Source organism: Oryza brachyantha, chromosome 10, assembly GCF_000231095.2.
Source record: "Oryza brachyantha chromosome 10, ObraRS2, whole genome shotgun sequence".
In the NCBI taxonomy this organism is placed as follows: domain Eukaryota; kingdom Viridiplantae; phylum Streptophyta; class Magnoliopsida; order Poales; family Poaceae; genus Oryza; species Oryza brachyantha.
This window is the reverse complement of record NC_023172.2, coordinates 13,192,954-13,209,294: the sequence shown is the minus strand read 5'-3', so window position 1 is coordinate 13,209,294 and position 16,341 is coordinate 13,192,954. Positions and strand designations below refer to the sequence as shown.

The following is a 16,341-nucleotide window of genomic DNA, read 5'->3' as shown; positions in this document are numbered from 1 at the left end:
AAACAAATTAGACAACTTTAGTATATATTACTCTATCCGTTTCGTATCAGAATATTTTTTTAGTCTAGCTCAGATTCATTCATTAATATTTAATATATATATATATATAGATATATAGTTTATATATATTTCACATTATCATCTATATAAATGTGACCTATACACTATATACACACGTGCGCATTCGAAAAAAATTCTTGAGTAAACCCATGTCAAACCACTAATGACGAACAGCGACAGTGGCACAACCGCACAAGCAACAGTACCCTCCTCGAAACCGTCGATCTCGTCCCCTCGGCCGCCTCACCACCCCAACCAACGGCCCAGATCTCCCCGCTCACTCCGCTGCGCAAAGAAAAATTCCACCGCGACGGAGAAAAAAATAAAAGAAAAAAAAGAAAAAAAGGAAACAATCAGGATCCAATTATTTTATCTGCCTATAACTAAAACACTACGACCATTGATTAGATAAAAATATTAAATTATTTATTCTGTATACGTCTGCGACAATTGATTAAACGGGGAAGATCAAATAAGTGTCGCTGCAGCCGATGATAGGCAAGTCGGACAGTTGAATAGTACGTAGCAATTTCAAGGAAAAAAAAAGTCGCGAAAAACCGCACCTTTTCTAACCCCCGCCGTCCAATACCCCGCACCCCGCCCTCTCCTCCTTCCTCCGCCGTCTCCGTCTCCTCTCCTCGTCGCCCGCGTCCGAGCGGGGGCCGCCAACGGGGAGGTCCCGAAGCTGTCTGGGAGCCGCGGCTGCAGGGTTAGCTCCCCTCCTTCCTCGTGGCGGAGATCCGCTCCCCGGGTAATGCTCCCCTCCGTCCCTTCGACATGCTGCTGCGGCGGAGTAGGGATGGGGTAGGGGAGGGGGGGGGGGGGGAATTCGGGTGGAGACCTTGGTTGTTTTGGGTGGGGTTGGTTGTGCCGCTGGATTTGCCGCGAATTCGACGCCCGCGGCCGCGTGAGGAAGTTCGTAGGCGATTAGGCGTGTGGATGTTCCGCGCGCGCGCGTGCGTGTCGGTGGGTGGTTGGGACTTGGGACTCGGGGGGGAGGTGGCGGAATTGTTCGAGATTCATGCTTCTCTTGGGGATTCGCCGTGTGGGTTCGGCTCAGGCGCTCGTGGGATTCGTGGGCGGTGCTCCGTTCGTGTTGTAGGATCTCTCCTTGGGTCGTGCTTTGCTCGGGGAGAATTATTGGCTAGGGATTTAGTGATGTTGTTTCCTGCCTTTGTGGGAGGGATTATCGAGGAGACTGAATTTGTTGAACCTTTGTGCTCTCGTTCGATTTAGTTCTAGCCTTAAGCTATCCTGGTTTGCTGATTATGTAGATCACTGATGATTCATTATAATTTACTTCTAACCTAGTAATTGTCTCCTATTCCTGTGGATGGACTGCTGCGTATTTTCCCTGCTGTGGTTCCATCAGGTTATAAGTCGATGAGAAAATTCCCTGCTTAGACTGCATCATCTTCATCTATACCCTTGGTTTAGTAGGGAACCCTTAAATTTTTGCACGCGACCTTGATCTCGCACTGTCACAATTGTTATTCAATCAAGGATCCTCAGACTGTCGTTTGCTAACCTGAGTTACTTGCACATTTCCTGTTTCTTTGTTTAAACTCTTGGGTTCTCTTGTTGACTGCTCTCTGTGAAGTCAACTTGTTATGACTTCATTTAGATCGATAGCATACTAGCACTTGGATGGTTTGAGTATTTAGGAAGACATGTCGCTCTAGTGCATGGCAAGATTTTTGGTTTAATATGTTTGGGTGGATGGAGAATCAGTCTTGATTTTCTTTTGGATTCATATATGCTGGCAACTTTAGTGTGGAATTAATGAAATAGATGGATGAGTTTGGACAGAAGCCTAACTGCAGATGCAAGAGTTGTATCAAATTATGTTATATCTAAGTGAAAGCTTCACTGACCATGAACAAAACATCTCGACATTTTATTTATGACACTGGAGGATAATCTGGAATTACTGTATTGTTGTTAGGTTCAACCTACAATATTTCCCTTTTCCCACATGATAGCATAAAATACAACTTTACTATGTATTATTACTGTTATTGTTCCTGTCTTTAATGGAAAACTGTGCTTGATACCATCTCTTAGATTGACCTTCTTATTTAGAACTTAGCTGGAGCCTTGGTTGCTGATCTTTTCAGTTATCTGATCGATTTGATTATGCTGCGAGTATGATGCTTGTGTTGAGACAACTGTGCATAGTTCAGTTCTCAGGGGTGTCCGTGTTTCGGTGCACTCACCATTCAGCCCTGTTTAAAGTGACGGGATGGAATGATACATGTCACTTATTATTAATACTATTAATATCTAGCTCCTAGGTATCCAATTTTTTTTATAATGTTTTTGTTGATATACTGGCTGTGCTAGTAGCTTCATGCCTTGCTGACATGGTTGTGGTAGTAGTCTGGGGATTCGTTTGGTTCACAGAAATGCTTAAACATCACTATTAGAAACTCAGGATGATGATTCTTGGAAGTACCTGATTTGGTATATCTTTCTTTAACTTTTATATTTTTGGACTATTGCACAGAAAAATTGTGTTCATTTTATATTCTTATAATGTAGATTTTAAAAGGACTTGAAGATATAGTGTGACCTATCATACTGTTGTGCTTGTGTTTGTGAATTATCATATTGCATCAACAATCATGAGATCCTCTCATTCACTGTGTCTTGTTTATATATGTTAATGGGCATTCAAATAGCTGGACACATTTATGTCGACATTACTACCTTGTGAATGGCAGCAATCTTTCTAGAAAGTTGACTTTCAATAGCTGATGTTCACCTCTTCAATTTTCAGGACTTTGCAAATAATGGGGGAGAATAAATCAATGGGAAAAAGATGGGAGGACATGGACACTGATGTCCTTGTGAAGATATTCAAGGAGTTGAACTTAGTTGAGCTGTCACCCGTATCTCAAGTTTGTCGTTTGTGGCGTTTGGCCTGTTCAGATCCACTTATTTGGAGCACTCTTGACTTTGGTTTGCTGAAATCCAATTATATTCAGACAAGGGCATCTCCATATATTTGGGTTGATGATAGGTCTGACAAGAGGCTTGCAAGAATATTACGGGTGGCTATGTCAATAAGCTGTGGAACTGTTAGTTGCATGATATTTCATTACAATCTGTACATGAAGGATGAACACCTACATTACATCTCAGAGAGGTAATTACTTGGCTAGCCTCTCTTCTCATGCTTTATGAGCGTTCTGTTACTGTATTCCTACATATGTATGTATACTATGTGAACCCTATACTAGGATAATTTAATTTCCAGTTGTCAGTTAACTTACAACTCATTTTTCCTGTACAATGATACCATAGTCATAGGCTAGATGGGCTGTAGAGTGGTAAATAGATTAAAGAGTAACACTCTCATATTTTCGTTTATGTTTATGCTTATAAGTCAATTTGAATTTTCGACCCTAAATTTGGAGTTGATTTTGGGGTTTTTTCATCGTAGTTTATTTTTTCGCATTTGCTTTTACATCACTAAGAACGCGTATAGTAGTTTTATTCAAAATTTATTTTTTGTTTGCAAATATGCTATTTGACTTTTTCCTTGAAAAAGCAAAATGATGACCCCATAAATTCCACGTAACACTATGTATTATTCTATACTCCAAGTTGCACAAAACTATAGGGGTTTTGGCACGAGGCACATAGCCCAAGGTATAATGGACTTGAAGTTTCACAAAACCACACTGTTGGCAATTTTGACAATCTACCATACTTATGGGTTCTGCAATCACATCTCAAATTTATAAGTTTTTTTATATATCATTTAAATGTTGCAGCCATCCATGTTAAACATTTTTAAAATTTTCATAGGGTAGTATACAGTAGTAAATCAAATTGGTTAATAGTGTGGTTTTGTGAAACTTTAAAACCATAATACCTAGGGTCATGTGATACGTGCCAAAATCCAAATGGTTTCGTGCAACTTGGATCATAACCTTAGAGTTTTATAAAATTTTGTGCTAGATTAAATACTATATCTTTCCACATTTTGTGATGCATATCATTCATTTTGCATTTGAAGAAGGATTAGTGAATGTTTCTGAATTCCTGTGTGGTTACTTAACAGATCTCCTCACCTAAAACGATTGGTTATGCCAGCATGGAACCGGATTACCAGATTCGGAATTTGCCAGGCTATTCAAAGGTGGGAAGAGCTGGAGTCCCTGACAATGCCTACCATTGGCCATCCGCCGTACATCATGGAAGAGATAGCGAGGAGCTGCAAGAACTTTGCAGAACTCAAGGTCATGGGCTCATTCGACGACCTCTTTGCATCGGCGATTGCCACCCACCTTCCAAAGCTGAAAGTCTTAAGCCTGCGCTGCTCAAAAGTGACCATGAGTGCCTTGCTATGGTTACTGGATAACATGGCAAATCTTGAGGTTCTGAACATTTCGCACTGCCTGCTGTTTGAGATCGTGACCACCGGTCGGAGGCAAGTGATCCATGAGCTGGATGACAAAACCCTTGAGAAAGCTTCCCGCTTGCGGGAGTTCCACCACTGCCAGAGCAGATCATGCCTTGCCTGCCAGCGGATGATGGTGGACGAAGGTATCATGCGGTGGTACAGGTACGAGGACTGGTTTTGGCGCCGGGATGAGGTGAGCTCACTTGATCTGCAGGACTATGGGAGGCTGTTCGATGCAGAGTGCGAGGCATTGACAGCGGTGGATTAGATGTTAATGATCAGGAAATTAAGCCTACCTCCTCATTAGGAAGTTGTTTGACCAGACATTTTCATAAATCATAGCAAGCACCGAGAAGCTGTAACCTAGAGTAATAATCATAATAATGGTAACAATAATGTGCATGCATGGTGGTGGTGTGGTTAGATGTTGTAAATGCATGAATAGTTCGTCTCTGTCTTGTTTGAAGAATGGCGCTTATCATCTCCATGATGACTAGAATGTAAATCCTGGACCGTATGCTTTTGCTGCTTAAAAATGATGTCGCAGTGGAGTAGTATTTGACATCGACTCATCATATTGCTTTTGTGAGATGGGTTTGATATTTTGGGCAGATTGTCCGATTTTTTTAAATTTTTTCTATCCAGAGTGATCTTCTTTTGAGATAATTTGCGTGAAAGAGGGGTGATGCAAACTGGCACTGAATTGTTTCGGGGTCTTCGGTTTCTTTTTTTCTTTTTTTTTTCACCTCGTGTTATTTTGTTCCACGGAATCTGCATTAGCAGTCAGCATGTCTCTCTTCTCGCTTTTACTTATTGTCTTTGGCGAGTCAACGGAGTTGTTTGTGCCTTTATTTAGGACAAATGATTGATTATCCCTGTGATAGCATACATAATTGAGATGATATTAGTCTTGATTCTTGGAACAAGTCACTATTATGTGCAAAAGTCTATCTGCACGTTGCTAGCCAATCTCTTAAAAGATTCTGTCTCTCTCTGGGGAAAAAGTATTCTATATTATTGATAGCACTCGATAAAACACAAAACACATGGCTGTTGTTTAGTCGCCAAACAACCAATACTGCAGCTGGGGAGAAAATAAGAGACATATCGACCAACGGAATTGGAGTATCCAATTAGAGACCGGAAGTAAATACTTCTATTATTCTAAAAAGAATTTACATACGCGGCAATATACGTGATAGTAGTACATATAGAACACCGTCACACTCGTCTTTTTGCTTCTAAATATCTTTATAGGTCAACATGTAAAGTTTTAAGTTAATTTTGATATTTTTTTATCTTTTAGATCGCTAAGTACACATATTTCTATACCTTTTAAGTTAATTTTAAGATTTTTTCATCATCTTTTATTTTTATGCATAAAAAGTCAAACGATCGTCCTCTGCAATAATAGCTAAGGCAATCATAATACAAGATTGTCGTGATTTCCATATTTTTGTCATAGAAAAATGAGTACTAAACACCACTAATATAGCACAAATACTACTAATTTATATTTAATTTAATATTACTAATCTCTTATTATATATTCAATTTTGCCTAGAAATCACATCTTATGCATTTACTTGACATATTATTTTAATTCTATAAACACCGTCGAACAATTGCATCGTAAATGTCCATGTCGGGAACACATCCCATACACGTATTACAGCAAATTCCAAGCAATTATACAGGCAAGGATAAGAAAACTAGAAAAAGCACATCTCATCGCCCAACAATTCCAAAAATATTTACAACACTACCCCTCAACAATACCACACCTGAGTCCCAATTACACGTGGACCCCGGACTCGTAGACCAATCGAACAGCTGCCTCGATACTTCCGCCCTCACTGACATGCGGGCCCCGGGCGCCCGGGCCCCACAAGTCAGTCGGCACCCCTCCCGCTCCCCCGCGCCTCGCGGCGTTCTAGATATAAAGCGGGAGATATTTTCTCGCCTCGCTCTCGTCTCCTCTTCTCTCGCCTCGAGCTCGAGACCGGCGGAAAAGACCGGAGTACCCCTCATCCGCAAAGCCCCAGCTCGGCTCGGGAGGAGAGCTTAGGTTCGTCGGCGGCGGAGATGGCGGTGGCAGAGATGTGGGAGACGCTGAAGCAGGCGATCGTGGCGTACACGGGGCTGTCGCCGCCGGCGTTCTTCACCGCCGTGGCGGTGGCGGCGGCGCTGTACCACGTCGTGTCGGGGATCTTCGCGGCGCCGCCGCCGCCCCCGCCGCGGCCGCGGGACGAGCCCGAGGCGGAGCCGCTCCCGCCGCCCGTGCAGCTCGGGGAGGTCTCCGAGGAGGAGCTCCGGCAGTACAACGGGTCCGATCCCAAGAAGCCCCTCCTCATGGCCATCAAGGGCCAGATCTATGACGTCACGCAGAGCAGGTCCGTTCCTCGCGCCCACGAAACCCTTTCGCCCCTCTCCTTTACGATCTACTGTGTAATTGAGCAATCGACTCTGCCCAAAAGATGACTTTTTACCTTTTTTTTAAAAGAAAAAACACTATGGTAGATGTAACTATAGTACCTACCTACCCTTCTTGATTCTGCAGTGCTCCGGATGATAAAATTTTGGGTTTTTTGTGAGTCATGTAGTTTCTAATCATGTCTGTAATTTTTCTCCTTAGTTGTGTATAGCTAGCATCAGTTAGCTGGTATTCTCTACGATTCAGCGGATTTTAGCTGCTGGATTGGGGCGGCTTGTTGGATGGCAGATTAGGTGTGTGTTCGGAATTTTTTACAATGGTGGGATGATTCAGTTGAGAACTAGAGATTATTTTGGGGAATGATATCTAGCCCAAGCCCTCTTGATACTCGCGGGGTTGACTGTTAATAATCTGGAAGAACTTAAAAAATCAATGGCAGTACTGTTAGGAGGTGACGGAAATTAAATACAAACTGGGAGAAATATATAGAAGGACAAAACCTCATGCAGAGAATGTCAAGCCATGAAGTATTCGTCTTTGGTGATGAAAGCAATCTAGTTAGAATTGAATTTTGGGTTCACCAAGATTTCGGACCAAGCAGCAAGTGATGACTTTTTGTGCTAGGTCTTTGAACATAACACAGGCTCCTAATTGCTATTTTGGGTTTGCCAAGATTTCGGACCAAGCAGCAAGTGATGACTTTTTGTGCTTAGGTCTTTGAACATAACACAAGCTCCTAACACTAATTGCCTAATGTTTGATAGTGTTACTTCATGACTTCTCATTTACAAATGCTTGATAGTTAGTCATTCCTGTTAATATGTTAATGATCTGTCTAAATGGGGAGTTGAAAAGGAATGCCCTTTTAGAAATGCCAGGTAGCAGGTACTCTGCAATTAGAAGTCTGAAAGAATTATATAGTTGTTTACTGATCTTACTTTTCTTTTATATATATTTAAGTTCAATAATGCAACATGGGTTCTCTTTATCCTTTGCTATGCAATATGCAGTTGTTGGTGGAGCACCTATATTTGTGGGTAGATGATAATATTAATTTTCGAGATCTTGGATCTATTGCAATTGGAAGCTTTAACTTGCATTATTGCTCGTCCTTTCCCAATGACAATTATTTCTTCGCTCCACTGTTTCCCATTCAAAACACATGCATAGCTGTGGTCTTTTAGGTGAGGGGTTGCTCTACATGATGTCTACTTAATATATTCATGTTGAAGTACTCAGGATATGCGTGCTTATTTGTTTTAGTAATTTGTCGCAATTCTGCCTCCCATAGTACATAACATTCTGTTTTAAAAGAGGATGTTTAATAATTTGTAACTATGTTTCTAATTTCCACTCACAATTTTTACGGCCATACGCAGAATGTTCTATGGACCTGGTGGACCTTATGCGCTATTCGCTGGCAAAGATGCGAGCAGAGCGCTCGCCAAGATGTCCTTCGAGCCCCAGGATTTGACGAGCGACATCTCTGGTCTTGGCCCCTTTGAACTCGACGCGTTGCAGGACTGGGAGTACAAGTTCATGGGCAAGTACGTGAAGGTTGGTACCATCAAGAAAACTGCCCCTGCTGAGGATGGTAACACAAACACTTCACCAGAAACGACTGAAAACGCCGCTGCAGCCGAGCCAGATAAGGCTCCAGCAACAGAAGTGAAGCCAAGGGAGGTGAGCTCCGAGGAGGTAAAAGAAAAGGAGGAGGTTGCTGCTGCTGCTGCTCCTGCTCCTGATGAAGTCGCCAAAGAAAGCTAGAACACTACTCCAGTGACACTCAATGCAGCAATAATTTGTGTAATTGGATGTGCAATCTGTGCTAGCACCATAGGACATGGAGGTGCTGGTTCTTGCTGTTAGTCACTTTTAGCCGTTACTGTGGAGTATTAGACATCTGGGGTTTTATGCCCCTTTTGTTAAAGTCTCTGTTAGTAACTATGGGTGAATAATAATATAGCTGCCTTTCAAAGAACCTTTTAAAGTTTTGCTCTTTCGCATATTTGCAGGTGAATCATGCTTTGCGCGGCAACACAGCCCATAAGCATGATCACATAAGTACATAACTGAATCAGTTTTTACTTTCTACTGATGTGATGCCTGCCTTGCAAAGGTTGACTACTCGTCGTTTTCCTTTCAGCATATAGGCTGCTACAAGAATTTAAAAAGGCATCATTTGGAATAGAAGATTTTTACAAGATTTTAATATGAAATAGTTCGATTCCTCCAAAGATTATTTTAAAATATAAACTGAATAAGCCATAAAACTTAAGTTTAAAGTTGATTTTATGATTTTTCCACACATAGTTTACTTTCTGGCATGTTCTTTTAAAGCACAAATAACACATATATAAAATTTTTATCACCAAAATATTATTTGGTCGTGAGCCAAACGATGAGTCTCGCTTAGTCAAAATGTCAGGCACGTGTTCAGGGGCTTAATCACGTGGAAAGCTGATACCGTATTTTGTCAAACACATAAACACGTGTGATGTTGCCTTCCAAATTATTGGCCAACGTTCCATGCACGATGGTAGAATTTAGAATCCCGTACTGCTGAATTCTAAACAAACGGGCTGCAGTACCCCCTCTTTGTCGGTCAATTCAAAAGCGTTGAGACCCATATTTTGCATTAATTTGAACCTGTTCTCCATTTAGAGATCACCATAAAATATAGTACTCCACTATTTTTCTCCCATCGATTGTAATTTTCTTCTGTCAGTATCGTAATCGTAATCTAGAAAGAGCAAAATTTTTAGAACATAATCTGAAAATACTTTCGAAAACTGCACAGTGCATATTGGCTTGTGTTTTCTGGGCCGAACGGAATATGCTACAGAATTGTTTAGTATCACCTCGCCCAGCCGCCGACGAGTGGAGGCCGAGGCGCCGTATAGGATCTGTTGGGGAGCTCTTCATACTGCTTTTCTAAAATCTAACTCTATCAAAAGCTATCCTAAACGGCCCATAACTTCATAACTTCAGCTGGCTCTTAAAATCTAAAACTCCCCCAAACAAACCCATAATGTGACCTGATCGGCTTTTGCAAAGCATACTTTTCTCGGCCTTTTAGCTAAGATGGCCTTTTGGCTATGATCAAGTGTAGTATTTGTTATTAGAGCATTCCCGACAGTTCATTTATCTTATCCTCTATCCCGAGAGCTCTAACAAAACGGTCATCAAAATTTAGAAGAGAGAAACTTCATATTAGGATATGGATGACCAAATTTAGAGCATCCCAACAGCCCATCTAAATTTGGTCATCCATATCTTCATTTGGATGATCATCTAAATTAGTTTTATGCTTCATATCTCTTTGTACTCCATTATATCAATCCATATATGACATCCTCTATATCTTTTTGGAGAATAAAGAGAGATAATCTAAATATGAAAGTTCTCTCTTCTAATATGGATGACATCTAAAAATAGGTAATAGGATAGCCGTTTTGTTGGAGCTTAATTTATAGTCTTTATCCTCTATTTTTAGAATAGAGTACGGAATAGATTAGCTATTGGGGATGCTCTTAGATGAGCTATTTGGTTGCTCTTATCAGTTTAATATTGGACCCACCACAGTAGATCGCTACTGGGCCCCACTCGTCGCCCTAGCTTTGCACTTCTGCCTCGGCTCGGCTCACCCTACCAAATCTTAAGCTTAAATTTTATGAGTTTGAATTTTATTTTGGATGATTGAATGAGGAATTATAATTAAATTATTAAAAGTTTGGATACAATTTGGATGATTGACTGAGAAATCGGGCTAAAATTTTGGTCGGATTTAAGATTAGTTTGACCAACTGCGAGTGATTTGGTTCCAGTTTTGTGGTCAGTTCGCTCGGTTGAGTGTGCGTTCCTCTCGATGGCGACTTGCTTAGCTGCGCCTTGCGCTCGCCCAGCCGTCGCTGTCGTCGTCGCGGCGCCGGCCGTGCGGCGGCGGCGCGCGGCGTCCTCCGTCCACCTCCCTGGCCGGCGTGGCCCCGGCGGCGGCGGCGTCGTGCGGTGCAGCGCTGGGCCCGTAAGCGGCGGGATCTCGAGGAAGGGTGAGAGGTGTTCCCTTCTCGTTGCGTGCTGGAACCTGTCGTGATTAAGGATCGACGCGTGGGAGTTTTGGCTGGGAATCTGATGGTGTCCGGTGTGGTTTTTTTGCAGTGGCGGAGCTGTGGGCGGCGGCGAAGAGTGCGTCGCCGGTGGCGGTGATCGCGGCCGTGGCCGGCGCGGCGTTGGTGTACAAGGTGGGGTCCAGCCTCTTCGCGCCGCCGCCTCCGCCGGCGAGGCGTCTGGAGGAGCCCGGGGAGGTGGTCCCGCCGGCTCCGGAGCCGGTGCAGGTGGGGGAGATCACGGCGGAGGAGCTGCGGCAGTACGATGGGTCTGACCCCGAGAAGCCGCTGCTCATGGCGATCAACGGGCAGATCTACGATGTCTCCCAGGGCAGGTCGCTTTCGTTAACCCCTAATAATTTCTGTAAACCTCATCCCCAGAGCTTTTCGGCTACTCTGCTGCTTTAGGTTTTTAGTTTTTTAAACCAAAGCTGAATCGTGATAGGTTATTCAAATTTATCACTAATGACTGAATTCAACTATCGAAATGTTCTTTCAAACATAATCAAAGTGAAGTGCAATTCATCTATTTGACAAGTATGATGATGTTTGTATTGTTGGATACAAGGTTAACTGGCTAGTAGAATCAAATTGGGTTCAATTACTGAATGCTAATCCAGGCAGATGTCTGATATTCGTGTCTTTCAGACCTTGACATGGAAATAAGATCTTAGTAAGTATGTTGGGTGAATTGGGGCTGTCATGTTTTTTGTTTGTGCTTGTGGGGAACTTGCTGGTTTGTTCTTATAGCGGTGTGTGATAATTTCTACATGTACAGCAATTAGGATTACTTAAAAAAATGCATGTTCCTATGACAAATACGTTGTTAATAACTTCATATGCTGTTATCAATGTGCACTTGTTATCTGATTTTGTTTGTTTAGATAATCGTTGTTCAGCTTGCCACAACTTGCATTGGACTAAAATCTGTAGCTTTTGTTCTTATAGGTCATCAGTATTCACTGTTCAATACGCCTGTCTGATTTTGTGAGCTATAGCATGCAGTAACAAATGCCTCGGTAGAAGTCTAGAACCCTAAACTTAACTACTCAGGTGGGAGTCATGCATGTGGAAGTATTGTACATTTGTGAGTATAGCAATTCATATGATAAAAAAATGTACTATTTATAAGCTGCATCGGATTCCTCATGAGGTTTGCTTGTAGTATGAGATTTACGCATATGCTTACGTTTTCTCCAAATCATGAACCTATATATTATTATGTTTCCTTCCAATATTAGGTTTTTCTTGTTTACGGTTACAAAATCCATATCCAGTTATTCACACTTTGAGGTCATCCTGTTATCTTTCGAAGTTCAAAGTTTCGGTCATCCTCTCTTTTATCTCACATTGTGCTTACTGAACATAACATGTTCTGTATAATTGTATATCCTGTTTACTGCACATAACATTGTACTAAATGATTTTCTCTGTGCAGAATGTTCTATGGACCTGGTGGACCATATGCGTTGTTTGCTGGTAAGGATGCGAGTAGGGCGTTGGCGAAGATGTCCTTCGAGCCACAGGATCTGACCGATGATATATCTGGCCTTAGCCCACTTGAACTCGGAGCACTTCAGGACTGGGAGTACAAGTTTAGCAGCAAGTATGTGAAGGTTGGAACCATAAAGAAGAAGGTGCCCGTAGAACAGGGTGGCGATAGCGTCTCGGATGCAATAGAGGAGGTAGCTACCGATGGTGAAGACAGCATCCTCACTGCTAAGATGTCTAATCAATTACAATATGAGGAAGAAATGGAAGCCGATGGCTATGATTCATGAAGGCTTCAGAAGGAGTTCAAGACTGAATGCATCCTAGCGGTTATAACTTCTGGCATCAAGAATTCGAGGCAGGCACTTGCAGAATGATGTTTCCGGCGTGTAAATTACAACACTATACAGCTGCCGGTTTCCTTTTGTCAAGTCTCTAGAATGTGATTTCGATAATGCCATGTAATTAGTTGGCTGCCCTGTTCGTCAATAATTCCCTTTTTTTATTTGTTCTCCACATGCTATATGAAGAAGGTAGAAGGGTATAGTAGAAAATCCACTGCAATAGTTTGTAGTAATGCTAGGCACATTAGCTTCTTACCTAGCTGGCATCGAACAATCCATTCCATGAACATGATATAGATGTTTTCTTGTATAACACACCTTGGCTTGAGATCTAGAAGCTCATATATTCTATTCATATGAGCTTTAAGAACACATTAAAACATTGGTCAGCAAAGAAACAATCGACAAAAAAACAAAGATTTCTCAAGGATAAGTGGACAGCTCATGATCGACCTAAAGAAGCTGTTTTTTTGTCAACCTCATCACTGCCCCATTTCAGGGAGTCAACTTGTCAGCAAAATGCACCAGCCACCAGGATTGTTCAGCTGCATAGGAACAGGAAGTTGAAGAAGTAGGTAATCCTAATTCCCAAAGTGTCAAGCTTTTCATGTGCTAACCACCTTTTTCATGACGATCAAATATCACAGGTGTGAGGACAGAGGAAAAGCTACTTCCAACAGCAAAAAATTCTGAACTTTTAGGTAGTACTATGAGAGACATGCAACTCGTTCATATCGTCCATGCTATTAGGTGTACTCAAATACTATATCCATTTCATAATTTAAAATTTTCTAGTCTTATCTAGATTTATATAAATACTAATAAATTTAAACACATATATATATATCGATTAATGGATAAATCTAGTTACAGTTAAAAAATCTTATAATATGGTATTGTGGGAGTATGTATAAGTGTGCTCTCCACACTCTTGAAATACTTTTGTTGTTCTATGCATCACCATGACATACTTCAACGGTTGGACATCCATTGGCCTGGTTGTTGCCGTTGCAAGAAAATTACGTAATTAACAAGATATTACCTCCATCTATAAATATATATATATATGATCATTCCAGTCAAATGAAAGGGGTGTAATTCTTGGATTTGTGGACGGAGCGAGTATATTCTTTCCAAAGAATCAATCGTGAGATGTTTTTCCGTGTGAAAGATATGCAGGAGTGCAGGTAAGAAAAATAACGAAGAAAAAAGAAATATCAAAATTGCAGTCAAAGGCAAGCCTCACCTGCCCAGAAAATCTCAATTGCTACTGAACAGTTGTGTGCTACCAAGCTATAAAAATACACCCAAAAAATCACAAAAGAATGTGACAAGAAAAATCTGAGATTTGCAGCATTATAACGCGTAGCATAAAAAATCAAATCAAAATACAGTGTAGGTAGAAAAAGAAAAGATAAATCTTAGATAAATAGTAAAGTGATTTTTTTTCGCCGACACAATAGCAAAGAGATATTCTTGAACACTATGGTGCACGGATTTGTTGTTTTTTTCTCTCTCCCTGTGTATATTGCATCTGACTTTTTATGTGACACATCTTAGAATTTTATTTTCACATTTTTTGTGACCTTTTTGTTTGTATTTTTGAAACTCGGTAGTATGGGAGCAGAGATCTGTTCCGCAGCACTCGCCACACGGAAAAGTCATCTTTAGACGAGTAGGGATCTTCTGCGGCAGGATCTGTTTATGCCTTCTTGATCTCCTTTCTTCACTTGAAAGTTGACACGGTCGTATCAAGTAACAGAGAGTGAGTCGTTGTGCACAGAAGATCCCAGATTTGACCGATTAAGCGTCCAACTAATAAAACGTGCTGGAAAACAGGCCGTACCAGCACGATGTCAAACTCCAAAAAAAGAAGTTTTTAGGAAGGTTCAACTCACGTTCTTGTATTAATAATCTGCAGCGTGTAAACTGAGCTGCCACCTTTGATGCTCGTCAATTCTTCTTGAGAATTTTTCATGGTCAACCTCTACCGTTCATGCAATCTCAGTCATACCGAGCTGAAACATTCTTGGTTATTAAGAGCAAGTTTAATATTATAACTAATTATAACTCTGAAATTAACTTATCACTATAATCAGTCTAATACCACATAAATATAAAATATATTATTAATATGTAACATCTTTAAGCCCATGCTAGAGCTGCTTATAATTTTGTAATTTCAATCTCCTGTTACATCCTCTCAAACTAAGCAAACATATAATGTGTGGTAATTTTGTAAGCACATCTCCATCGCTTATAGTCTTGCCCTAATATTTATACACAATATAAAAATGGTTAAACTATTGAAGTATGCGTCCATAATCACATCAAGCTAACAATTCTCGCAATTATGTGTGATAATGAAGAAACTGGGTAATGTTGCAATGTTAACTTCGAAAGGGAAACTGAATTTTTGCAGTATGCTTCTTCCATGGCCGGCAATGACAGGAGCTTTGGCGTGACGTCGCCGTTTCCACGCATGCTATGGCGAGAGTTGGTACTCCCTCTATATCCCATATTATATGAGATTTTAATTTTCTATTTGTAATGTTTGACTATTCGTTTTATTCAAAAAAATTTAAAAATATTATTTATTTTTTACTATATTGTTTATTATTAAAAATAATTTAAGTATTACTTATAAATTTTTGTATTTGTACTAAATTTTTGAATAAGATAAATGATTAAAAATTACAGGTGAATAGTTCTAATCCCATATAATCTAGGATTGACAAAGTACCAAAATAATACTAGCGTCGTAGAAGTAGGCCAAAACGAACATATCGCTGTTTTGTACAAGTTCCAAAATGCGAGTCCAACAGCAACAGCGCAAGAAATTAAGAAAATAATGTAGCAGAAATGCAATTGAGTGTATGTGTGTGTGTTTGGCTCTCATCGAACATCAAAACCATTTGCTGAAGCAAAACCGCTCTCTGTTGGGTGACCAGGTTTAGAGTGATTTGCAGCTTGTCGTGCCTTCCAAAACGTTCAGATACGCGTTGCATTACCATGGATAAGTATTCCTCTTCAATAAGATGAAGAAATCAAAACGGATTCAAGCTGTCTCAAAATGTCAGAAAAATAGAGTAAATTTGCCAAAGCTACTAATACATTGACAAAATCGTCACAAAACAAATATTTAAACCATACTATCACATAACTACAGATTTATAAATAATTTTTTTCACAAAAGTTATCATATCTCAAAAAAAATGTGTATCATTTTTTCTCCAAAAAACTACATATTTTAGATGTGGTATTTCTACACCTATTATACCATGATAAAATTTCTAAAATACATAGTTTAAATATAAATTCATTCCCAAATATCTAACTCTATGACAATTAGGTATAGATTTATAGTTTGCGATAGTTTTATCAAAGTCTTCGTTTCATAAAATTTACTCAAAAAATATAACATGAGGCTCTGAATCGAAAAAAACAAAGTCTCGTCGACTGCCACGTGGGCCCTCAGGGTCAGGAGAGTGTGGC

General features: G+C 40.6%; 3 protein-coding genes across 4 annotated transcripts; all 3 read left to right on the top strand.

The window, feature by feature from the left end:
• The first annotated feature begins 631 nt into the window (after nt 1–631).
• LOC102717096 (F-box/LRR-repeat protein At3g48880) lies at nt 632–4,957 on the top strand. Of its 2 annotated transcripts, XM_006661863.3 has the most exons (3): nt 632–811; nt 2,840–3,208; nt 4,130–4,957. In XM_006661863.3, the coding sequence occupies exons 2-3, from the start codon at nt 2,853–2,855 to the stop codon at nt 4,737–4,739; spliced, it is 966 nt and encodes a 321-aa protein (XP_006661926.1). In that variant the 5' UTR covers nt 632–811; nt 2,840–2,852; the 3' UTR covers nt 4,740–4,957. The 2 variants fall into 2 exon arrangements, with proteins under 2 accessions (XP_006661926.1, XP_040384375.1); XM_040528441.1 differs by lacking the exon at nt 632–811 and having other exon boundaries at nt 2,628–3,208.
• A 1,493-nt stretch (nt 4,958–6,450) lies between these two features.
• LOC102716811 (membrane steroid-binding protein 1) lies at nt 6,451–8,899 on the top strand. Its single transcript, XM_015842016.2, has 2 exons — nt 6,451–6,864; nt 8,285–8,899. The coding sequence occupies exons 1-2, from the start codon at nt 6,557–6,559 to the stop codon at nt 8,670–8,672; spliced, it is 696 nt and encodes a 231-aa protein (XP_015697502.2). The 5' UTR covers nt 6,451–6,556; the 3' UTR covers nt 8,673–8,899.
• A 1,817-nt stretch (nt 8,900–10,716) lies between these two features.
• On the top strand, nt 10,717–13,258 carry LOC102716532 (membrane steroid-binding protein 2-like). The gene is made up of 3 exons (XM_006661862.3): nt 10,717–10,954; nt 11,064–11,346; nt 12,450–13,258. The coding sequence occupies exons 1-3, from the start codon at nt 10,774–10,776 to the stop codon at nt 12,790–12,792; spliced, it is 807 nt and encodes a 268-aa protein (XP_006661925.1). The 5' UTR covers nt 10,717–10,773; the 3' UTR covers nt 12,793–13,258.
• Nucleotides 13,259–16,341: the final 3,083 nt, after the last annotated feature.

Bases quoted from the DNA above. Each gene is read 5' to 3' on its own strand.
- LOC102717096 (XM_040528441.1), top strand. From the start codon at position 2,817: ATGTTCACCTCTTCAATTTTCAGGACTTTGCAAATAATGGGGGAGAAT. The intron at 3,209-4,129 runs GTAATTACTTGG...GTTACTTAACAG, and splicing joins CTACATTACATCTCAGAGAG to ATCTCCTCACCTAAAACGAT.
- LOC102716811 (XM_015842016.2), top strand. From the start codon at position 6,557: ATGGCGGTGGCAGAGATGTGGGAGACGCTGAAGCAGGCGATCGTGGCG. The intron at 6,865-8,284 runs GTCCGTTCCTCG...GGCCATACGCAG, and splicing joins TATGACGTCACGCAGAGCAG to AATGTTCTATGGACCTGGTG.
- LOC102716532 (XM_006661862.3), top strand. From the start codon at position 10,774: ATGGCGACTTGCTTAGCTGCGCCTTGCGCTCGCCCAGCCGTCGCTGTC. The intron at 10,955-11,063 runs GTGAGAGGTGTT...GTTTTTTTGCAG, and splicing joins CGGCGGGATCTCGAGGAAGG to TGGCGGAGCTGTGGGCGGCG. The intron at 11,347-12,449 runs GTCGCTTTCGTT...TTCTCTGTGCAG, and splicing joins TACGATGTCTCCCAGGGCAG to AATGTTCTATGGACCTGGTG.